This window comes from Artemia franciscana, chromosome 7 (genome assembly GCF_032884065.1).
Source record: "Artemia franciscana chromosome 7, ASM3288406v1, whole genome shotgun sequence".
Taxonomy (NCBI): Eukaryota; Metazoa; Arthropoda; class Branchiopoda; order Anostraca; family Artemiidae; genus Artemia; species Artemia franciscana.
The window spans coordinates 25,741,883-25,767,408 of NC_088869.1; the positions used below are offsets into that span (position 1 = coordinate 25,741,883).

A 25,526-nucleotide genomic window follows, 5' to 3' on the forward strand; every position below is an offset into this window, starting at 1 on the left:
CAAACCCCTCATCGCTGAAGATGATTGTAGCCGAACAGCCGATTATTACTTACAAGTCCCCTAAATGTCTTACCACTGGAACCAAATTGGTTTAACCATCAAATACACCGGAAACAAATAATAGGCACCAACTAGCAAAAGTGGCAAACCCCTCATTGCTGAAGCTGATTATGAGCTAACACCCGTTTCTCGCCCAGAGTGCACCAATTCTTACTCATAAGTCCGCAAAGCCCTCATTGCTGAAGTTGACTGTAGCCTAACAGCAGATTATTACTTATAAGTCTCCTACATGTCTTAGCACTGAAACCAAATTGGTTTCACCACCAAATACACTGGAAACAAATAATAGATACACCAACTAGAAAAGCTGCTAACCCCTCATTGCCTAAGGTGATTATTACCTAACAGCCGACTGTTACTTACAAGTCCTCTATATGTCTCACAATGTTTATCGGCCTAGATTTCGTTTCAGTGTGTACCTTACTACTGAAGTTTTCAACCCCTTGAAACTGTCAAACTGGTATGCCTCATGAAGGATTTTTTGTACCAAAAAATGGATGTCATATACTTTGATCAGCTCATCAAGAGCTATCGATTGCCGTCGAAAAAAAATTCTATCTGTCTTAGTTCAAAAGTTGATTTTTTTTGCCGTAGGCCATCTGTCTAACGTCACCACTTGGAGCAAAGGATAAGCTCCAATTTCTTTAGCAATGAGAGAACTTTTAAAGTTTATTAGGCAAATCTGATACCATTTGTCTACCGCAATCCCAGGTCCGAAAAACCAAATGATAAACTCAGCTGAAATCACGAACAGAAATGGGTAGAAAAAATAGATGACAGCACTTTCGGACCGGAGGAAAATGCCACATTTCTGCTTCTGTAAATTTTTCTATTTATCACTCAATGAAGATATATTGGCTGTGGGGCCAGGTAGCTGCAGCATATATTTAAAACTTATAGATTTTAGTCCATCTTCAATTTGAAAGTGGTGCCTTCCTGCTTGCCTGCTAGAACGGAGCTTTCCACTCGAAAGCAGAAACATAGTTTGATGAAACGAAAGCATGGCTGCACAACTTCAGATACTCCTCTCTGACATAGGCTATATAACTCCACTTCACTTCACACACCATAGGCTCTGACTCGTGGACAAGCAAAAACCATCCTTTTTGGCCCCAGGCAAGAGTTCTGCGGAGCTTTCCAAAATGTAATGTCATATTCATCAATCCGGCCTGAGGTCCACACTTTTCATAAAAACCGCTCAGGTTAGACCCTTACCAGTTTTCAGGAATAAGCTGAGATCGGCGGCATAGGAAAAAAAAACGGGACAAAACCAAAGTGTTGCTCTTGCAACACAAATAGTTAAGCCATGTGCGATAATACATATTATTTTTATTTTTATTTTTTCAAGTTCTTATTATTTTTTCAAGTTCTCCCACATTCATCCACAGTAACTTCTCCGTTTTGACCCAGATCTTTCCACAATCAGATGCTCCTTTGCGCTACATGTTTGCACCAAGCAGAAACTTTGCAGGAGCGCTACATAGCAAAGCAATATCGTTGCCCTAGCCTCAGTGGTATCAGTTTGTCGAAAAAGACTTTAAAGATAACAAAGGAGTGACTAACTGTAAAGTGTAATTGCTAAGATTTGGTTTTTCGATATTTGTCAGACTGTTGATGTGCAAAGCCTACAGACATTAGTTTCTCAACCAGGATAACTGAGCGAGCAGCTCTTTAGCTTCCTGAGTTTTCCAATTGTGGAAGCGTGCAGATCATTTCTTTGATAAAATCTAGTTATTTCTAACTGTATATTATTTAATCAACAGGGTTTTAAATTTGCATAGATATCGTTCATTAGAAGCAGAATATAAAAAGCTCAGATAAAATCTAGTTATTTCTAACTGTATATTATTTAATCAACAGGGTTTTAAATTTGCATAGATATCGTCCATTAGAAGCAGAATATAAAAAGCTCTTTTCTAACTATAAATTCCTGTTCTATTCGTTCTATCTATACTACAAGGAGAACTAGTGTGTTCATTTACCTCCAATAGTACAACTTTATTGTAAGTTTTGTCTGCTTTCTAGGACCTTGTTAACATGTATGAAACTTCTGAGTTTGAGTCTCCACATCTCTAACACAGCTAGAAATCTATTGAAAGATAGACGATTCTTGTAAAAATTGCCCTATCCGAGTTTTGCTGTCCCACAGACCCCTTTACTTCAAATTAAGAAAGCCTCATGAATATAGTGACCAATGAGCAGACTAGTCTATCAATTACAAGCTCCTTACTTCCAGCTGAGCAGTGAGGTTTCGAAGATATGGTCTAGTATGTCAAAGGGGAAGAAAAGCTTTTTTCAGAAGTTAGAGAAACCCGACGAATGTTGCTTTGGGACAATTGTTGTTAAAACAAATGCCGCAAGGCAAAGCACAGTTTTTACAGTTTATCACAGTGAAGGGAATCTTGTGTGGAATATGTTCCATCAGTAACAGTAGATAAAAAATATATATATTTTTGATTGGTACTACAGACAAAATCATTAACATCCTCATTGCCTGTAGTTAAAGCTTTTCAGTGCAACAATTTTGGAAAATAAAGAACTTAAGATATGTTAAGAACTTAAAAGAATAACTTAATCTACATCCATGATTGAACAGTAAACTAAATACTGTTTTGTTCTTATCACCTTGCTTCTAGCTTTGATACAAATGTAGTGTCGACGCATTTTAAGGGTCTAACAAAAACGCAGGGACAATGACCCAAATAGTAGTTTAAACAAAGTTATCAGTTGAGTATGTTAATTAGATGTGGGTAAAACCATTTAGGGCCGCTTTAAAGGTAAAATGTACAGTAGATATTGATGACATTCTGTAGAAATCCCAATTCTAATAAAAAAAAAATCGTAGCATTCTGTTTACCCAGTTAATATTAGAAAAAAAACACAGCAAAGAAAAAGCCGCCATCTACTGGTAAGATTTTGAAATTCTATTTAAGAGAACCTTGCAGTCATGGAGGGTGGTCTTGTAAATGTTCTTCAAGCTTACAGGGTGGTCTTGTAAATGTTCTTCTCTGATTTCTTTTCTATCCAATCAGGAATGACAGTTCATGGTAATGAGTTGACGAATCAATTTATAAGATGTTTTTAATGGGAAAACCGAAAGGGTATTGTATTCTTCAATAAAAATACCAAAAAAAACATGTGTTTTCAAAGTGAAACTCTTTTCAATACCGATCTTCTTCATTATAGTAATCTATCTTCAGTCAGGCACGTCTTCGCACTTATAGATCGAGCCTAAGACCTTCGAGGATGCACGAGGCAACTGCTTAAGGTATATATTATTGCCAGCCTTCTAGCTGCAGCAAAAAAGTTAAAGGAGAAACTAAAATGAACTTAAGGCAAGGAATTCATTTCAGAAAGGAGATGTATATCGTGTAGTCACTACTTACGTCAATTACTACTGAGGAGTAAACTTCACTGTCTTCAAATTCGTAGCCATTTTGACACTTTATAATACCCTCATCACTCCTATTACTAAAGACATTGGTATAGTTTGAATAATCTATATCATACATCATACACTTGTCATAAACTTCTTGGCCTGTGGATTGAGCTATCTGAAAAATAAACAGGAGAAAAAAAGAAGACATGCACAGAAAGGAGAAGCAAAAACTTTTTTTTTACGATTATGGTAATAATCGTATAATTAATTAAATTGGATACGATTATGCTAATAATTAATTACATTGGATAATAACGCAAAGACTATTTGAAACTTGTCACAATAGAAACTGGTGCTAGCATTGAAAAATCATTAACGCCATCTATCATTTTGGTGAATTTGTTTTTATCAAAACTACCGCGCACTTGTCTTTTAAGGTATTTTGAGATGCTATGAAGGATAGGGGAGAAAAGAAGGCATAATTCTACCAGTAGTAGGCCCACCAGGTTAAAATCAACAATTCCGCTCAACCTGTCAAGAGTTTTCCAGCCTAACTTAGGCCTACTTTTAAGAGTTGGTTATGACTTTAGATAATTTTTGAAAAGAAAAAATGTTGATTAATTAATGTCTACAGAGTAGTTTTAGCCTTAATCTAATGAAGTTCACCATACTGAATATCCCAATTCTATTGAATTCCGACCTTTTTAATGAAAATGCCAAAAAGTATTGTTAATTTTTAATCCCAATCTTCTCGTATCTTCGATTTTCTTGGTGCAGAGATCAAACTCTTTTAAGCTTCCCATTTTCTTTAGAAGAGACGTTCAACTGTTTAATTTGATTTTGAAACTGTACACTTTAACGAGTCGGTCGCAAAATGTGGCTTTTTGAAATTAAGCTTTTACTCATGTACTATACCCACTCTGGAATCTTTATTATCCAGCTATTTCTGCAACTCTGTTGAGCTTTCCCCATGTGATGATATTGCAAATCTAACTAATTGGATAATTTTGGGCATCTTTTGGAATTGAAACCGAATTGTTCGAGAAAAATATCAAGAACTGCAGGAATTTTACTTTTATGATAATTCGAGATGCTTTAGTAGATTTTAATGTGCTCTTTTCTGAAAACCTTTTAGACTGTAAGCAGTCAAGTCGGTCGACCATTGCAAGTGTTTTATTTACTTGTCATTGGATGATGCTAAAATCTTCTCCGAAACAATTGTGATCCCAATTCTACCTCTAAGTCCCGATTTCAATGCAATTGAAGATTTGAGCTCCAAAAATGCTTCCAATTTTAGCTTGTTTTTCTTTTGTTTACATTTTCTCTTTGAATGAAGTAGTTAGATGATTTTAGTTGGCCATATAACTGAACCATGTTTAGTACCAAGAATTTATTATGCAGTACTAAGAAATTTGATGTAAAGACTCTTACTATTAATCCACTGTTTCAATATATCAGGTTTAAAAACTAAAAAAGTTAATCATATGTCAGGGAACTAGTTTGTTTACATCAGTGATATAACTAGGAAGGCCACAAAAATACGACTGCAACTTAGGCTATCTGACGGGCTGCATTTTGGAAATTTAATTTCTTAGCAATTTATTTCATTAGTTTCCCATAAAACTGAATCTAAAACCAAAATTTCCACTTCGGCAGTTTTATTTCTCTCTCCCTTTAAAATCGCTTAAAACATATATTGCTTTTCGTAAAGTGCGAATTAGAATCGCGCTGATAGGAGTACAAGAGGAAAAATTCCCCACTTCATATATCTAGTAATTTTTGTTCGTTTTGAGTTAGATTTGAATATCAATTTTATTTAGGGCACATACTAAGTTCATTATTGGTTTTAATTTTTTATTGTGTCTAATATCCGTTTCTTTTAACTGTTTTATCTTTTATACTGTTTTAAAAATTCTAACTCTTATAATAACTGTTCTTAAAAAATTATAATTGGGCTACGAGACAGACATCTTCCTCGTTAAATTTTTTATTAAATTCTGTTCGTTTTGAGTTTCAGTTGAATAGCCTATTAGTCTTTTTTGTAACTTAATAGTTCCTTATTGGTTTAATTTTTGTTAATTTGTTTCTTTAACTTTTAGTTAATTATTTATTGTAATGTCAATTTTTATTTTACTCTGCTGAACATATTTTCACTCTTTACTTTTGTTATAAAAACTTTTTTTTTTAATTATTTTTTGTAAAAAACGGAAAAAAAGAAAACATTAATTATATGAAATAAAATGAAACTTAAAGTACTTTAATTAGAGCTGATATTTAAATTAGCCATGAATATTTAATTAGTAAAACAAGAGTAGTTTTTAAAATCATGATGAACATATTTATTTCTGAATTTTTCTAATATGGCCATATCCAATTTCATATTTACGTTTTTGATTCATTTTGGTAAAAAAAAAATAATTGAAATTCATAGTGCTTTAATAATAATCGATATTTAATCAATATTGCTGCGCACAATCACTTTTGAATAATAAAAAAGGCACTAGCCCTTTCCATTTCCAATTAAATGAGCCTTTTTCGGAGTTTCTACGACAACAAATGGCAATCTCAAAACTTCTATCAGATGCATTTCTGAAAAATATGGGGTTTGGAGGGGTATGCACCTTTTGATCACCCTCAATCTTGAAAAGGACCCTAGAACTTCTGATTACAAATCCAAAGAGCCCCCTCCGAAGTTTATACGATCACCCTCTCTATATAAACCTTATATGCCCCAGGGCATAACTTACAACCCATGAAATAACGATCGTGATCTCGAAAATATGAGGATACGGGGGGGATTCCGCCCTTCGATCACTCTGAATCTTAAACAGAGCACTAGAACGCATGATTGGAATCCAATAAGCCCCCTCCAAAGCTTAAACGATCGCCCTTTCTATAAAAACCTAATATGCCCCCAAGGCACAACTTACAACCCTTGCCCGAAGGGTCTGTGGGGGGGGAGGGGGTTGTCATCCTCAAAGACATAATTTTCGGAGTTTTCAGTTATGTTGAACAAAATGGCTATCTCAAAATTTTGATTGGATGTGTTTGGGGACACATCCAAATTTGACTGTGGGCGTCTTATCGTTATATGGTATACCAGAAAAATACATTAAAGTGATTTGCGCTATGTACGAGAATAATACTGCTGCGGTTAAGGTAGGAAATGAGGTTAGCAACTGGTTTTGTATTAAATCAGGAGTTAAGCAGGGTTGTGTTCTATCCCCCTTTATATGGATCATTTTGATGGACTTCGTCTTAAGGAGCACAGGAAAGGCAATTGGAGACCATGGAATCAAATGGGGAGGAAGAACGCTCCTGGACTTAGATTATGCTGATGATTTAAGCATATTAGATGAAAGTGTGAGCAAAATGAATGAATTTTTAGAGGTTTTACGAGTTCAGGGTGCTAAAATAGGCTTGAAAATTAATGTTAAGAAGACTAAGTCACTAAGGTTAGGAATAAGTTAAGATGAACAGGTGACCTTAGGTAACGAAAAGATTGATCAGGTTGGGAGCTTCAGTTACCTTGGTAGTATTATTAGTAAAGATGGTGGGAGCAGTGAAGATGTTAAAAGTAGAATAGCTAAAGCTCAGGGTGTTTTTTCACAGTTAAAAAAAGTTTGGAAGAATAGAAAGATAAGCCTACAAACCAAGATTAGAATATTGGAAGCTACAGTGATGACAGTGGTCAAATATGGCTCTGAAGCATGGACACTCCGAAAAGCAGATGAAAATTTACTAGATGTTTTCCAGAGAAATTGCCTACGGATTGTTCTGGGTACCCGGCTGACTGACCGTATTTCAAACAGTAGGTTGTACGAAAAGTGTGGTTCAATCCCGCTTTCTGGGGCTATAATGAAAGAAAGGTTGAGATGGCTAGGCCACGTTCTACGGATGAAGGATGACAGATTACCGAAGATTGTCCTTTTTGGCCAACCGTCTGGGGCTACACGGAAAGCAGGTCGTCCTTGTCTGGGTTGGGAGGATGTCATAAATAAGGATTTAAAGGAAATGGGAACTTCCTGGGAGGGTGTAAAGAGGGAGGCTTTAAATAGATTAGGTTGGAGGAGGAGCGTGCGTAGCTGTGTTGGCCTCAGGCGGCTTGGTGCTGCAGTGAGTTATTAGTAGTTAGTAGTAGTAGTAGTCAAAGAGGGTCTAGTTGCCAACCAATCACTTTGGACTGTTAAAAAGTGCACTAGCCTTTTCAATTTCCAATCAAATGAGCCCTTATCAAAGTTTCTACGACAACAAACAGCCATCTAAAAGTTTCTATCAGATGCATTTCAGGATAATACGAGGTGTCGAGGGGGGGGGGGGAGTATCCACCCTCTAATCACTCTGAATCTTAAAAAAGGCACTAGGACTTCTGATTACCAATCCAATGAGCCCCTTCCAAAGTTTATACGATCACCCTTTCTACATATATATATATATATATATATATATATATATATATATATATATATATATATATATATATATATATATATATATATATATATATATATATATATATATATATCTTGTATGGCCCAGGGCATAACTTACAACCCTTGCCCTGAAGGCTCTTGGGGGGGGGGAGTCATCCTCAAAGACATAATTTCCGAACCTTTTCCTGAACCAACAAAATGGCTATCTAAAAATTTGATTCGATGTGTTGAAGGAAATGGTGGGCGTGGAAGGGGGATTAGATGACCTCCAATCACTTACGACTATTAAAAAAGGCACTAGCTCTTTCAATTTACAATTGGACGAGCCTTTTTTCAGTTTCTATGGCAAAAATAGCCATCTAAAAATTGCTATCGGATGTATTTTGGGATAGTATGAGATGCTGGGGGAAAAGGGGTATCCACCCTCCCATCACTCTGAATCTCAAAAAGCGCAATAAAGTTTCTGATTAACAATCCAGTGAGCCCCTCCCGAAGCTTATGCGATCACCCTTTCTATGTAAACCTTTTCTGCCTCCAGAGCATGACTTACAACATTTGCCCTAAGGGTTCTGGGTGAAAGGGGGTGTCATTCTCAAAGACATAGTTTCCGGATTTCTCAACTACGTTGATGAAAATGGCTATCTCAAAGTTTTGGTTGGATGGGTTTGGGGAAATGGTGGTCAAGGAAGGGGTGTTGATTGCCCTCCATCACTTTCGACTATTAAAAAGGGCACAAGCCCTTCCAATTTCCAATCAAAAGATCCCTTTTTGGAGTTTCTACGACAACTCCTGCGTTTCAAAGTGCCTTGGTCTAAAAGAAAAAACCAAAATTAAAATAAATAAATAATAAATTGTGCCCACATCGCTCTTTACTTAGACAACGCTATTGCGCTGCCTGTGATTGTCCTATTCAACTAAGTAAAATGAACATGCACAAAAAAATTTTTGTCACAAGAGAATCTTATCAAATAGTTTGTGATAGAAGAATACTATCAAATAGTTTGTGGTCTAGTAAAAAGTGACTTGGACCAATATTCACCAAAACTAAAAATGGAATTCTCATGACAATTGCTACACCGGCAGTATTGGCATTTTATGCTGATTCTAAATATATAAAATTCTTTCAGTTTGTCACCCACCAAAAATCTGAGAAAATTTGCCTGATTTTTGAGATAAGGGGAAATACCCCCAAAAAAGCAAGCGATCTTATTGAAAATCCCTTAATTATATTCATCATACCAGAGAACCCTACCATAGAAGTTTCAAGCTCGAATCTTCAAAATGTGGAATTTCGCATTTTTTTTTCAGAAGAAACATCGTCGATGTGTGTTTGTTTGTTGTTTTTTTTGCCAAGGGGTGATTGTATCAAACTTAAGGTCCAAAATAATCGGGAGGGAGATCATTCAAAGGTAAATTTTAAGCTCTTTTTTAAGTGACATACAGATTAGGCCAGGTTTTATACAGATTGGGCTAGGTCTTATACAGATTGGGCTACATACATATTTCTGCCATTTTAGGGCGCATTTGGACGAATTTGCAATCACTTTAAAATACTTAATAATTAAAGGTATTAATAGCTATATTTTAGGCTTCTCAGTTGCTATATTTAAAGCTTCCCAATAACTACAATTCCCAATAACTATATTTTAGTCTTCCCAGTACTGAATTCAACCAAGTTGATTCCCTTTATTTGTAAAATATGTTGAAATAATGAAATTAGGTTACGTTTGGTGATCTGTAATTGCGTATCAGTTGTAATGAGGGGGGAGGGTGAGTCATTGTTTAGGTGGGGGTAGGATATATTCCTAAAAAATTACATTTTAATGGACAAACTGCTTACTCTTCATGAGGCTTCAGATAAATGTCGAAAGAGGTAGGGGAAGTAGGAATTAATTAAAATGCCTCTATGCAGCTAAAATGTTACATTCCCATATCTACTATTACAGAGGTAGAAAAGACAAGGCAGGTGATCACCAGACCCACCAGGAAGTTTCTTTGGGGGTGTAAATACTGCTAGGAACTTTTCAATAATTTCGTATTATCTAGAACTAGCTAGGAACTAATTCAATAATTTCTAGGAACTTTTCCAGTTTTCAATAATTTTAAATGGTATTTTATTCTAGTTATATGAAGTACTTCAATGTATTTAAACAATTGTTTGTAATGTATCCGTCGATAATAAAATCCTATTGCAGATGTTGTGATGGCTTCAGTTATGTAGAAGATCAAAAGTCTCACAGAATTTCTATCTATACAAACATTAATACTCCTTTTCACCCAACCAAATTCTTTAGTAAGTAATATTAACAAGTACTTTTTACCAAAATTACTATTCTTTACCCAATTTTCAAGCATAGTTAAATTTTATCTGAAATTGCAATTGCAAAATTTAAACTATCGCGATCATAAAAATAGGAGCCCTCAATTGTTTCCTTCTTTTCAGCAGGAAAAATAGAAGGAGCTAAACAATAATAATAATATTTGATAATCAATAATAAAAGAACTTCATAATTTAATAAAGAATGGATTTAAGATTTGATTAAATTTAAATAAAAATTAAAAAAGAGTAAAAACTTTACTAACAACACAACTTGAAAATATCAAAAAAGGATTAAATAATAAGTTGAGATCAATCATGCGACTAGTGATAACCTACAGTTGACTATTAGCGTTCATTTGTTTGGTTTTCAAAATCTCGCGCAAAGGACATTGTTTGCCCACTGAGCTGCTGAAATCAGTGCCCAGAAAATCTGCTGCACATGACCCCCTGAAAAGCTGGTCGGGATTGATAACAAAACTCCTGCTTTGGTGCTGATTTACCAAATCGATCCTGATCTGCAGAAAAAATGGCGCCGATTTAAGCTTAAAATTTTGTCTAATTTATGGTGCTTATGTACTAAAACGGCACCAATTTTCTTCATGACCATAAAAAAAAACCCTAAATTGTTTGCTTATCTTCACTAGGAAAATAAAAAGATCTAAATAATAATAATATTAGTAATACAAAACGATAATAATAAATAAACGAACTTCGTAATATAATAACGAAATAATTTAAATTTCAATTAATTTTTTTATGAAGCAAAAACTAAAAAAAGATTAAAATAATAAAAGAACTTAATAATAATAAAAAAGAAAATAAAAACTGAAATCAATCAGGCAACTATTGATAACCTGCAGTTGATTATTGGTGTCCATTGCGTTTGGCTTTGAAAAACTCACACAAAGGGCAATGTTACTGTGCCGGTATCGTTTTCCCACTGAGCTGCAGAAATCAGTGCCCAAAACAGCTGCTCATGTCAGGCCCTTAAGGAGAATTTTTTTTAAAATATAATGTGTTTTTACTACAGCGGTTATCACGTGCAAGTCTAGTGAGAATTAAATGTCTGTAGTCTTGTCAGTTCAAAATAATGAACACGGCTACGAGGTTCCTGGCTAGCGATGCGGCCCCCTTGGGGTGGGTGTGGAGAATTAGGCAAGCCGACCATACTAAGCCGTTCCCAGTAGGCAACGCGACTTCGAATATGGTGACGAAGTCGAAAAGTCAACAAACCATATCCTTGGAAAACCAACTACAGTCATAAAACAAACAAAATCAACTATTGGCTGTTGGAACGTCAGATCTGTTAAGCAAGAAGCTTCGAGACTCCATGGCGTTGGTTTCATTATGACCCCAAGAACCAGATGTGCACTTCTAGGAAGCCCTGCAAACGTAATCATCATGTCTGCATACGCTCCTACTCGTGATGCCACAGTCACCGCTAAAGATAAATTCTATTCGGAATTGCAATAACCGTCGTCCACAGTTTCTGCATGAGACTACTTGATTATTGCAGGGGAATTTGACGTGAGAGTTGGTCTTTCTGATATCCCACGCAAGTCTGCTTTGGGCATAGATGTAAAAATTGGCAAAGGCTGGTAAACTATACCTTGATGAGTCACCTTGTTACCATCAATACCAAATTCAGCACAAGCCATACTGACCTGATATTCCAACCACGGCTTTATTAAGGCCCAAATCGACTTCAGTCTTGTCCGCCAACGCTGGAGAAGTTCAGCAGCAGTTCTGCTCTCATAACGGTGCAGATACAGGCTCAAAAACAGGGTCCAATCACAAGCTAGTCCTTACAAAAATCGTACTTTATCTTGCATCTCGGAGAAGGAATAAACTGAAATCCAGAATCGACATTGGTAGGATGCAAGATGTAGAAGTTCGGTAAATTCTAAACATGGAACTAACAAACCGTTTTAATGCCCTAATCTTAATAGGTTTGCTCAGGGTCTCGAAAACCGCAACCCTGAGCAATGATGGGAGACCTTCCAATCAGTGATTACACTTAACATATCATAGGCCGAACAAAAGTGAAATGGCGCATTGGATTACCACCGAAAACCTGTCAATAGTCGAAGAGTGTAGGAAAAAGATGAGCGGCCCTAAACATATCATGAAAGAGTTGCGCAAAGAGGTCAATTTCTCTGTTTGTGTAGACTGTTACGAAATGTGGAAAGAGACTGCTTTGTCCGTAGAAATAGCAGCACGCGCTCATAATGCCTGCAAACTCTACCAGGTTCTCAAGGAATTGATTGATGAAAAAGCTGATGTGTCTGAAATTGTCAGAGATAGATAAGAAAAAGTTAATAAGTGTCAAAAGGAGCGTTGGACCAGATGGAAAGATTACTTTCAAACACTGCTTAACCAATCCTGGTCATCAATTCCTGGTTGTTTTCCCCCTTGTGTTAAAAATAAACCTTTTTGAAAAAATGCCTTCCCGACAAGAGCGGAAATACTTAAAGCAATTAAGGCCCTAAAGAACAACAAAGCCCCAGGGCAAGATGGTCTCCTCCCCCCCAGAAAATTAAAAAAAGTGCCCCGGTATCACAGTGGAGCAGCTCCATGGTATCATTCAGGAAGTAAGGAGGACCACCACTATCCCAAGGGATTGTAAGACCTCCGTTATTCCCCCTTTTACTAGAACGGTGATAAAACTGAATGCAAAATTACCAGGTAATAACTCTAATTGACATTACAGTCAATTATCCCCCTTCACCACTTCAAGGGGCAAGGGAGAAAAGAACTCTTGAAAATCAAGCTGGCTTCCGTCCTGGTAGAGGTTGCACTAACAATACTTTTGCACTCCGCATCATTATCTAGCAGTTTAAAAGGCATAGTTTTCCCCTGATTCTGATATTTCTGCACTTCGTTTTGCCTTCGACTCCATAATTCGCCAAAAACTTCGGATAATTCTGGAAAATGATGGAATGCCCCTAAAATTTGTTGAACTGCTTAAAGTATACGACAAGGCTTTTGTGATCTGAGTTCGAGCCCACGGAGAAGAAACTAAAGATTTTCTGGCTGAGTTTGGACTAAAACGATGCTGTATCCCGTCTCCGACTCGGTTTAACTACTGTATTGATTAAATGCCTGAAAATACACTATCTTCTCACACAGGAGTTCAGATTGAACAGAACCTTTCACTTAGAGACCTTAAATACACTAATGATATTGGAATCTTCTTGGACCTAGAGAAAGCTCAAACTATGCTCGATAATATAGTTACTAGGGTAGATCGCATTTGTTTGAAAGTCAGTACAGGGAGGACAAAATTTAGGGCTATAAACCACACTGATCCTATTTGGTACATTACAGTTGGATAAGGTCAACAGCTTCACATACCTTGGCCCCTAGCTTTGTACTGATGGATCTTCTGACGCCAACATTCGAGAGTGATTTCAGAAAGGACAGACGGTCTTTGCTTCCCTTAGAAAACCGTTTGTGGAACAGGCATGAAATTAGTGTAGGAACTAAAGTTCGAGTCTACCTGGCTTTGGTTCGAGCATTTCTTCTTTACGGATTGAAAGTTGGTCAGTGAAGTGACTACAAGAAAATGTACTGAAAGTGTTTGAGCATACCTGTCTGCGTAGCATCCTCAGTTGAATCTTAATGATTGCATATCAAAAATGGATATACGATGAACATGTGGTATCAAGAGATGCTTTGCCTTCACGATCAAGGAGCATTGACTGAAATGGACGGGCCGTGTCTTATGGAGTTTAACTGAGTACTTGCCAAGAGGAATATATCTAGCTGAGCCATTTAACTCATGGAAAAAACGCCAAATCGGACGGTAGAAAACCAAGCGGAACTTGGTTAAGTCAGACCTTGAACCTACTACTGGGTTCAGACTCTTTGGCCAAATGATAGACAGCTCAATGGCTTCCATTTGTAAATGGGCTGGCAGCAAACCGCACCACATTGTCCAAACAGGTCTTGAAGTTGGTGATACTGGGCAAGGGTGAAATGCCGAACTCCTGCCAAAAATACAAGTACAAGTAAGTTGTCGTTTCACAGACAAATATATGGTGAAATTCCCTCTTATGTGTCAAATTTGGTGCTTCTTTTGCTTTGAAACATTACAAAATATATTTGAAATGTTTTCACCTTTCTTACTTTCAAAAATGAAAAACGATCGAAACCTTAACTAAGAAATGTCAGTATATGTTAATTAAACTCACAATCCACGGTTATTTGTTTGTTTTTTCTTTTTCAGTAAAGCGCACATTGTGTTCTGGTCTGAAGAAGGCAGAGGGGTTATCAGCCCTACTCGCGTAAATTCTAGCTCTTTTTGAGTTTGACTCAGCAATCTACTGTAATTTCTGTTCGTTTCGAGTTTCATTCATTTATTGGTAGTGATTTGTGGTAGTTTTACGCTTGGAAGATTATATGAATTAATTTTTGCTCATTCTTGTCTTTATGAAAAACTTGTGTTGTGGAAAAAGTTTTTTAAAGCAATTTCTGTTCGTTTTTTATTGACATTGTCTTTTTCATGGAAAAAATAATACTGTATATCTTTTCAGTTAACTTCTATAAAAATCCATAGTATGGGTTTAAAAATTAATGTTGGATAAACTTTTCAACAATTTTTAATCCTGACACAAACAGTAATTTTTAATATAATTATATAGCTTCTTAAGTTGACCTGAAAAATTAAACTTAATATCATTCACAAAAGATTCTCTATGAGATTCTCTATGCTCTATGATAACATGGACACACCTACACTCTTGTTATTTATTTAAATTGTAAGGTAGTAGTAATAATAGTAGTATCTCCAAAAGTTTCAACTTAATTCCCCCAGCAGTTCTCGATATATTGCTGAGGTGTATTATTGGCAACCATAAACACAATTCTTTTTGATTTATTTTAAAGAAACATTTAGTTTAAAGCATAATAGGCCAACTGAATAATTTTGGGGGGTTGATATGCCTAGTATCCCTATAGACATGGTTTCTGGACCGTCCTACTATGCTGAACAAAATGGCGGTATCAAAATTTTGAAGAAATTAAGAACAAATTTAAAAAAAAACAAACAAGTTTTTTTAACTGAAAGGAAGGAGCGATATCAAAACTTAAAACGAACAGAAATTACTCCGTATATAAAAAGGGCTGTTCCCTCCTCAACGCCCCGCTCTTTACGCTTTAGTTTGACTCTTTCTCTCAACTATACTTTTCTAAACAGTAAAAAACTTTAGCGTAAAGAGTGGGGCGTTGAGGAGGGAACAGTCCCTTTTATACACGGTTTAATTTCTGTTCGTTTTAAGTTTTAAAATCGCTCCTTACTTCCAGTTAACAATAACTTGTTTTTTTGTTTAATTTCTGAACGTTTTTGAATTAATGCATGTTTTGATTTTGGCTCTCCGCACATGAACAATTAAAACGAAATTTGCATATTAATTTATTTTTTTGGCTAAATGGATTTCTCATAGTTTTGATCGGACGATTTTGAGAAAAAAGGAGTGGGGGAGTAGGCCTAGTTATCCTCCAATTTTTTGGTTATTTAAATAGGCAACTAGAACTTTAAATTTTTTACGAACGTTTTTATTAGTAAAAATATACGTAACTTACGAATTAATTTACGTGACGAACTTCTATATTCGTATGTTTTTATTACGTATATGAGGGGGCTCACCCCCTCGTCAAAACCTCGCTCTTTACACTAGAGCTTAAATTTTGTCCCAATTCCTTAAGAATGACCCCTGAATCACAAAGGCCGTAGAATAAATAGTTAAAGTTAATAAAATTACTTTAGCGTAAAGGGCAAGGTATTAGGAGGAGTTAAACCCCTCACATGCGTAATAATTTCTGTTCGTTTTAAGTTTTAGTGCTGCTCCTTACTTTTAGTTGAAAAAAACTTTTACATATTTATTTTTTCATTGTTTTTTAAAAAAATGCTAAAATATCCTGCGCCCCTTTCATGGAAATTTTCTTCCACCATGACAAATTCCTCCATGGAAATTTCCCCCGCATACATGGAAACATCCCCTCCCCTCAATCCCTCTCCCTAACCAAAAAAATCCTCCTGAAAGTGTCGATTCTCAGAATTTTGATTCGGTGACTTTGGGAAAATAATGAGTGTAGGAGGTGGCCTAGGTGCCCTCAGATTTTTTTTAGTCACTTTAAAAGGGCACTAGAGCTTTTCATTTCCGTTAAAATGAGCCCTCTCGCGACATTCTAGGACCTCTAGGTCGATAAGATCACCCCTGGAAAAAAAAAACGAAAACAAAAACCAAAAAAAACAACAAACACGCATCCGTGATCTGTCTTGTGGCAAAAAATACAAAATTCCACATTTTTGTAGATAGGACCTTGAAACTTCTGCTGCAGGGTTCTCCGATATGCTAAATCTGATGGTGTGACTTTCGTTAAGATTCTATGACTTTTAGGGGGTGTTTACCCCTATTTTCTAAAATAAAGCAAGTTTTCTCAGGCTCATAACTTTTGACGGTTAAGTCCAAACTTTATGGAACTTATATATTTAAAATCATCAATAAAATGTAATTCTTTTGATTTAACTATTGTTATAAAATTTCTGTTTTTTAGAATTTCGGTTACTATTGAGCCGGGTCGCTCCTTGCTACAGTTCGTTACCACGAACTGTTTCATTAATGGTCTTGAGAGAAGTGCTGCTTGCTCTCCAATCTTTTGTTACTCTTATGAAGGGCACTAGAAATCGCACTGTAATTAGAGTGTAAGGCGGAAGACTTTCCGTCCATATATCCAGTAAAACATTTTAAAACAAGTTAAAAAACAAGTGAAAACAATTTAAATGTATTTTGTTTTCAGTAAAGTGCAAATTATATTCTGGTCAAACAGTTCGTGGTAATGAACTGTAGTAAGGAGCGACCCGGCTCAATAGTTAACGAAACTCTAAAAAACAGAATTTCGATACTAACAGATACATCAAAAGAATTGGATTTTTATATTGATTTTAAATACATAAGTTTCATCAAATTGAGTCTTAACAATCAAAAGTTAAAAGAAAATTACCTTATTTTGGAAAATCAGAGGAAACGCCTCCTAAAGTTCATAGAATCTTAACGAAAATCATACCATCGCATTCAGAGTATGAGAGAACCCAACTGTAGATGTTTTAAGCTCTTATCTGCAAAAATTTTGAATTTTGCATTTTTTGCCACAAGACTGATCACGGGTGCGTGTTTATTTGTTGTTTTTTTTCTTTTCCCCAGGGGTGATCGTATCGACCAAGTAGTTCTAGAATGTTGCGAGAGGGCTCAACAGAAATTAAAAGTTTTAGTGCCCTTTTTAAGTGACCAAAAAATTGGAGGGTACCTACCCCCCCATGCTCATTTTTTCTCAAAGTCAACGGGTTGAAATTTTGAGATAGCCATTTTGTTCCGCATAGTCGAAAAACCTAATAACTATGTCTTTGGGGAACGACTTACTCCCTCACAGTCCCCGGGGGAGGAGCTGCAAGCTACAATCTTTGACCAGTCTTCACATATAGTAATGGTTATTGGGAAGTGTACAGACGTTTTCAGAGGGTTGTTTCTTGGTTGGGGGGATTGAAGGGAAGGGGTTACGTGGGAGGATCTTTCCATGGATGAATTTGTCATGAGGGAAGAGAATTTCCATGAGGGGGTGCAGGATTTTCTAGTATTATTAAAAAATAATAAAAGAACAATAGTATTTTACTGCCTTAAAAATAGAGGTGAGAGAAAGAGTCAAACTTTAGCGTAAAAGGCGGGGCGTTGAGAAGGGAACATCCCCTTTCATATACGGAGTAATTTCTGTTCGTTTTAAGTTATAATGTCGCTCCTTACTTTCAGTTAAAAAACCTTGTTTTTTTCTAATCTTGAGAAGACATGGGGTTTTTCAACTCTACTCATGTTAATTTTGCTTGTTTTGAGTTTTCACTCTGTTAGTTATTATTTGATATAATTAAACAAAATACCTTTAATATGTTTTAAATTTTTGACGTTAATAAATTAAAAATTGTCAAAACTTTAAAGAGTATACATCAGCATAAGCATATTAAACTGACAATCCACAGCCAATTTTTTCAGTAAAGTGCAAATTATGTTCTGGTCTTGAGAAGGTAGGGGGGTTGTCAAAGACATAATTTCTAGACCTTTCAACTACAGTGAACGAAATGGCCATCTCAAAATTTTAATTATATGTTTTTTTTAGGAATTGATGGGAGTTGGAGGGGGGACTTGTTGCCCTCAAATCACTTTTACTAATAAAAAGGGAAATAACCCTTTCAATTTACAATCAGATGAGCCTTTTTCGAAGTTTCTACGACAGCATATGACCACCTCAAAATTTCTATCAGATATATTTCGGGAAAGTATGAGGTTTGGGGGAGGAGGAGAGTTATCCACCCTCCAATCACTCTGAAACTTAACAAATAGCACTAGAAATTCTGATTACTAATCCAACAAGCCCCCTCTTAAGTTTATACGACCACCCTTTCTATATATATACCTTTTTTGCCCCCAGGGCATATTTTAAAACCCTTGCCTTGAGGGCTGTGGGAGAGCAAGGTGGTTGTCATCCTCAAAGACATCGTTTCTGGTCCTTTCAATGACTTTAAACTTAATGGCTATCTCAAAATCCTGATAGGATCTGTTTGGGGAATGGTGGGCGTGGGAGGGGGATTAGTTGCACTCCAATCACTTTAGACAATTAAAAATAAAATTGGATAGTCAATTTCCAATCTAATCAGGTGTTGTCTAAGTTTTTTCGACAACAAATGGCCATCTAAAAATTTCTATCAGATGCATTTTGGGAGAATATGAGGTGCGGGTATACATCCCCTGAACAAATCAATCTTAACAAATGCCCTAGAACTTCTGATTACTAGTCCAATGAGACCCCTTTGAAGTTTGTACGATCACCCTTTCTATATATATACCATATATGCCCCCAGGGCTTAAATTACAACCCTTGCCTTGAGGGATCTCGGGGGGAAGGGGTGTCATCCTCAAAGACATAATTTCTGGGCCTTTCAATTAAGTTGAACAAAATGGCTATTTCAAAGTTTTGATTGGATGTGTTTGGGGAAATGGTGGGCGTGGGAAGGGGTTAGTTGCCCTCCCATCACTTTCAACCATTAAAAAGAACACGAGTCCTGTCAATTTTCGATCGATTAAGCTCTTTAAGAAGTTTCTATGACAACAAATGGTTATGTAAAATTTTATATCAGATGGATTTCTGAAAAAAATGAGGTGTAGGGGGGTATCCACCCTCTGATCACTCTGAATATTAAAAAAGACCCTAAAATGAGCCCCCTCCGAAGTATATACGATCACCTTTTCTATATAAACCTTATATGCTCCCATAACATAACTTACAACCATTACCCTGAGGGCTCTGGGGGGGGGGGGTTGTCATCCTCAAAGATATAATTTCTGGACCTAGCAACTACGTCGAACGAAATAGTTATCTTAAAATTTTGATTGGATGTGCTTAGGGAAATGTTGGGCGTAGGAGTGGTGTTGGTTTTCCCCAATCACCTTCGCCTATTAAAAAGGGCACAAGCCCTTTCAATTTCCAATCGAATGAGCTCTTTTCAAAGTTTCTACGACAACCCCTTCCAGATGAAAGGCCCTAGTCTAAACAAAAAGAAAATAATAATATTGGGCCCACATCGCTCTTTACTTAGGCAGCGCTGTTGCGCTGCTTACGGTAGGGCAAATAAAGCTTATAGACTGCAGTAGACTGCAAATTCAATATTATTTTCCCCGCAGTCTATTCCAACGGAAGTGTGCCGACGTAATAAATGATTCAAAAAAGTGTAGATTTTCCAATATTATAGGAAAATATTCACAAACTCTGGGTTACATAATAAATAATACCATTGGGGGGCTGACCAATCTTCGACGCTCTTCCTTCGTAATGTTCAAATTCATTAAATCTGGAACAAGGCACCAGTGGTCAGGCGTTCCCATCATAAATAGCTGGTTGAAAGCATGAAAGCCACAAGGAATGCAAGCTGGAAGACAAATGCACCATATGAGCAGCTTTTGATATTTTCCGTATTCCCCAACTTGAGGCAATATTGAGTCAAAATCTAACGGCTGAAATAAAAACAAAACAATAACAGAACGTTCAGTAACAACAAAATACCCTTAGTTCGATACGTTTTAGATGGTATTGCCATTTACATAATTTAGCTTCTAACATGGCTGACACTACCAAACTGAATTTAATATTCTTGATGAAACTCTGAAATTCGCTTCTGACAACCAGGAGGGAACAAAAATCTACAGCAGATATGATAGCTTGACATGGTCGAAAATATATAAAATCGAATATAATTATTTTCAGTTTATCTTTTTTAAGTGGAATATCTCCATGCAAGGAATAAAGAAGTTAAATTTAAGATTCCAACTAACTCTCCCCCCACCCCCACCTCCTAATTGTGACCATTTTCCTTTAAGAAATTCATATTTTGTTTACAAGGTTCCCTTTGCAGAGTTTTCTCATATGCTGAGTTTGATGGCGTAATTGTCATCGAAATTACTCGCACTTTTGGGCTGTTCCCCTCCCCCTTTTGAAAAATTGAACACATTTTCTCCGGCTTGTAACTTGGGATACGTAGCTGCTTCTTACTGGAATACTTAGCCTTCTGGACTCCACTTCGGTCTCCTTTTGGCTTCACGACGATTTTCAATTTGCAGGTGATGATGGGTCAGGAATAAGTCTTGCTGCCATTTGTGTGATCTACTTGCAGATATTATTACGTCTTAGGAGATCGAAAATACTTTTGTTAGCTGGTAGGCTTGAGAGCAGCAAGAAGTTTATGTCAGGCTGGGAAACTATTCCATTTTAATTCAAAAATCAACGGAGCCAAGACAGTAGAAAACTCCTAATTCAATTAAGAGTTTCTGTTAATATTAGGCTTTGTTAAGGTGGAAATAAGGATGGAATGGGCATTTTTGCTTTTGAAGGATTTCTTATTCTGAGTATGTCTCTGAATGTCTGGGTCTTCAAATTGGGGTTTATTGGATTATATAAGGAGCTACTAGCTAGCTGGTCTGCTACCTCCTTATATTTGATACCTTGGTGAATGGGGATATGTTGAGGATGGCTTTAAAGTCAATAATTTAATTTTAGTTTTGGATTAGTATGAAAATAAATTATTTTAGTATATATATATTGTTATTAAAACCTTTTTCTAGAGTTTTGGGTATTATTAGCACGACTTGCTCTTTACTATAGCTGTTTCGACAAACCATGCAATACAAAAAATGAACTTCAGGACCACTGTTTCCTACTAAGCGTCAGTAAAAACAACTTCCTGGAACTATCTGCCTCCCCCTCATGGTGAATTTCCTGAAGATGCTACAAGAGCCAGTTCTTTTGATGCAATAACAGTTATCAAGGCTTTATTTTTTTAAGAATTTCTATAATATTAGGCTTTGTTAAAATTAATAACCGTTCCTTGCTTACTGTTTGTTATCAAGAACCCTTTGGTCATATGATTCTGGCAAATAAACCACAAATTTCATATCAAACCTTGAACCAAAAGCTGTTCTGTCTTGAATATACAAAAATAATTTTTATTAAAATCCTTCACAGTTTTGTGAGCACAGAGATTAATGGCACACATAAATTCTTGAGTTTTTCTATAGCGTAAATAAAACTTACTTTCGCTTCGTCCCCATTGTCAGTGCTTTCTTCTTCGTGGGGGACCCGATTCTCCTCAATTTCTGGAATTCCCTGCATTTATAAAATCGGTGAGAGACAATGAATAAGCAACCAAATAGCTAAATCAATTCCCACTGTGTTTAAAATGTTCAAATATTTCATTAGGAATTTACAGTTGATTCATGTACCAGCATAGAGCACTAGCAAACTAACTGAAACCTTAACAAAATAGGATTGCCCCTGTCCAAAAAGAAACCTAAGAAATATGAAATACTTTTCAATTGGATTAAATGGAGAGGCGAAAAGATTATTGAACAATATTTTACAGTAAATTGTCTACCTGGTATACAAGGAAACTATTTGTAACGCATAAATAAGAAAAAAAAACAAGTTTTAATTTATCATAGGCAGCACAGTAGCGCTGTCGAAGTAAAGAACTATGTTGGCACAATGTGTTAATTTTTTTTTTGGTTTTTTGATTTTAGACCAGGGCACTTTATATAGAAGGAGTTGTCGTAGAAACTTAAAAAAGGACTCATTCAATTAGATATTGACAGGGCTAGTGACCTTTTTAATAGTCAAAAGTGATTGGAGGGAAAATTGCCCCCCCACGAATATCATGTTCCTAAACACTTTTGATCAAAATTTTGAGATAACCATTTTACTCAACATTGTTGAAAAGTCTGGAAATTTTGTCTTTGAAGAAAACAACCCCGATACACTGCCCTCAGGGCTGTAAGTTATGCCTTGAGTGCATATCAGGATTTTACAGAAAGCGTGGTTGTATAAACATCGGAGGGGGCTCATTGTATTGATAATCAGAATCTCTAGTATCCTATTAAAAGTCAAAGTGATCAGGGGGCAGCTACCCCTCTTCACATTGCGTTTTCCAGAAACCTATCTAATAGAAATTTCGAGATAGCAATTTTATTCAAAATAGTCCAAATATCATATAACAAGGCTTTTGGGTTGAAACAAGCCCCCAGGGGCTGGGGGTAAAGATTTTAAGGTATGCCCTGAGGGTATTTAAAGTTTTTTTTACGGAAGGATGGCTGTATAAGCTTTAGAGGAGGCTCATTTGGTTGAAAATTGGAATTTCTAGTTCCCTTTTAAGAGTCAAAAGTGATGGAGGGCAACTAGCCCCTCTGCCTACCCTTCTTTTCACCAGACAAATCTGTTTGCAATTTTGAGATAATTTTGTTCAAAACGGTCATAAGAACATATAAAAATGCATCTAGGGTTAACCCAACCCCCACTAAGTTATGCCCTGAGGGCATATACAGTTTTTATTGAATGGGTGGTCGTATTTACTACAGATGGGGCTCTTTTGATTTAAATTGGAAGTTATAGTATCCTTTTAAGCAAGTCAAAAGTGATTTGAGAGCAACCAGCTACCACCCCCCTCCCCTCCCACGCCCATCATTTCTCCAAACACATCTAATCAAAATTTTGAGATAGCAATTTTTTCCAGCAAAGCTGAAAGGTCCAGAAATTATTCCTGTAGGGAAGACACCCCCAACGGCTCTCCGGGCAAGAGTTGTAAGGGTTTACCCAACCCCTAGTAAGTTTTGCCCTGGGCACATATAAAGTTTTTTGTCGAAAGTGTGGTCGTATATATTTCGGACGGGACTAATTGGGTTTTTAATCAGAAGTTCTAGTGCCCCTTTTAAAAGTCAAAGTGATCAGACTGAAGCCACCCCCCCCCAAACGTCGTGTTTTCCCGAATGCATCCAGTAGAAATTTTGAGATAGTTCAAAATAGTCCAAAGATCATATAAAAAGGTTTTTGGCATTGATTCAAACCAGCAGAGCCAGGGGCAAGGGTTGTAAGTTATACCCCTGGAAGACTTAGGGTTCTTCTGTAAGGAATAGTTGTATAAACCTTAGAGGTGGCTCATTCGGTTAAAATTGGAAGTTCTAGTTCCCTTTTAAGGATCAAAAGCGATGGAGGTCAGCTAACGAACCCCCCCAACTTCCCCTCTTTTCACCAAACATATCTGATTGAAATTGTGAAATGACCATTTTGTTCAAAATATTCCAAAGAACATATAACAATACCTTCAGGGTTGACACAGCCCCCAGAGCCCTGGGCAAGGGCTGTAATGCTAGACAATTTTTTCAATGTTTACAAATAGTATATGTTATTGAGACAAGGTATTGTTGATGGGATGTTGAGGGAATGTTGAGGGGAGTGTTGAACTAAATCAGAACAAGGTGTAACTTAGGAATGATTGAGTATACTAATTTGGAACTTTCAGGCAATGATAAGGGAGATGACCAATTGACCAAAAAGGCAATATTTACACGCTACTTTGAAGAGAGAGAAGTTTATTAACATTAAATAGAAGACAATACAAAATACAAATCAAAATCCAATTACAATACACATAATTCCCCTCGAAAGGCTCCATGGCCAGGGATACAAGGGGGATAAGAAAAAAAATTATACTACTACTACTACTACTATAATTACTGCTGCTTATACTTTTACTACAACTACTATTACTAATACCACTGCTATCATTAAAACTAGTACTTCTGTAGCGAGTACTACTAAGGCTGAGGATATTGAAATAAATATCTGAGGAAATGTTGAGGGGGAAGTTGAACTAAATCTAAACATACTATTTACATACGGATGGCTGATACGGGCGTATCAGCAACATTTTAGGAATGACTTAACAGATGCAGAATTAAACTGGAAATTCCAGTTGACCAAAAGGCAAAATGTACCTGCCACAACTGCTATTGATGCCGGTGCTGCTACTACACTATTATTGCTTTTTTCCCTCTTTCAGTGTTCTTTTTTCTCTTTTTTTTAAAGTAGTATAGATGAAGTTGATTTGAAGTTAGAAATCACTTTGACTGCCTTTACAGGCCCAATTTGGGCTTTCCTGTAGTCGAAGGTAGTGTGCGATTTATAGTAATTTTGTTTAATAAATCATTTGTGAACTTGAAAACAAACTTGAACTACTATTCCTTCTGCTACCCCTGCTACTACGATACTATTACAATTAAGGCTATGCGTATGAAGGTGAAAATTAGACAGAATATTGAAGGCAAATTTGAACTAAATCAAAAGAAACTATGCACATGCATATTGTCAAAAGGGCGTATCTCAAGAATGGATTTTGACTTCATGCTAGATAAAATCCGAGTTCCGTTTCAACTGCTCCAACAGCAACCTCGGATGGGCGAGTCTGATATTCGTATTGAACTGAATTTTTATTTTGCGCAGATTACCCACGCTCAATGAATGCCGAGAAATTCGCCAGTGAGAATGGTCCAGTAACGAGGGCCTCAAATCCGCTTGTCAGTCTTCGAAATTTTGGTTACGTCTGTGGAATGATTGTGAAAAGCCTAGAAACGGAGTTGTAAATACTTTACGGCTACTTACTAAGCGGAACTTTCAGAAGGAGCTCAAAGCTCACCGGGTTGGCCAAAGTGTTGCAATTGCCAATCGATCGCGAATGACCCTAATAAGTTATGGAAAACTCGTTCGGCAAATAATAAAACTCGGGAAAGCAAAATTACCATTAGTGAGAACCAGTGGCATTCATATTTCAAAAGTCAGTTCACTGAACCCGACGTTAACACTCTTGAAAAATTTGAAACGGAATTAAATAATCACTTACGTACTCCTGGACCGGATAACTTTGTAGTAAGTTCTAGTAAATTACGTGATGTTATACGAAAGCTTAACA

At 36.5% G+C, this 25,526-nt stretch overlaps 1 protein-coding gene across 1 annotated transcript in view; it reads right to left on the reverse strand.

Annotated features, from left to right (window-relative positions):
* Positions 1–22,036, reverse strand: part of LOC136029069 (carcinine transporter-like) — a 65,466-nt gene extending 43,430 nt beyond the window's left edge. The window contains exons 1-3 of the mRNA XM_065707109.1: positions 21,824–22,036; positions 20,029–20,250; positions 3,447–3,614 (exon numbers count right to left, since the gene is read on the reverse strand). Coding sequence (XP_065563181.1) covers positions 3,447–3,614; positions 20,029–20,250; positions 21,824–21,901 — 468 coding nt within the window. The 5' untranslated portion in view covers positions 21,902–22,036. The remainder of the gene's footprint in view (positions 1–3,446; positions 3,615–20,028; positions 20,251–21,823) is intronic.
* Between the last annotated feature and the right edge of the window lie 3,490 nt (positions 22,037–25,526).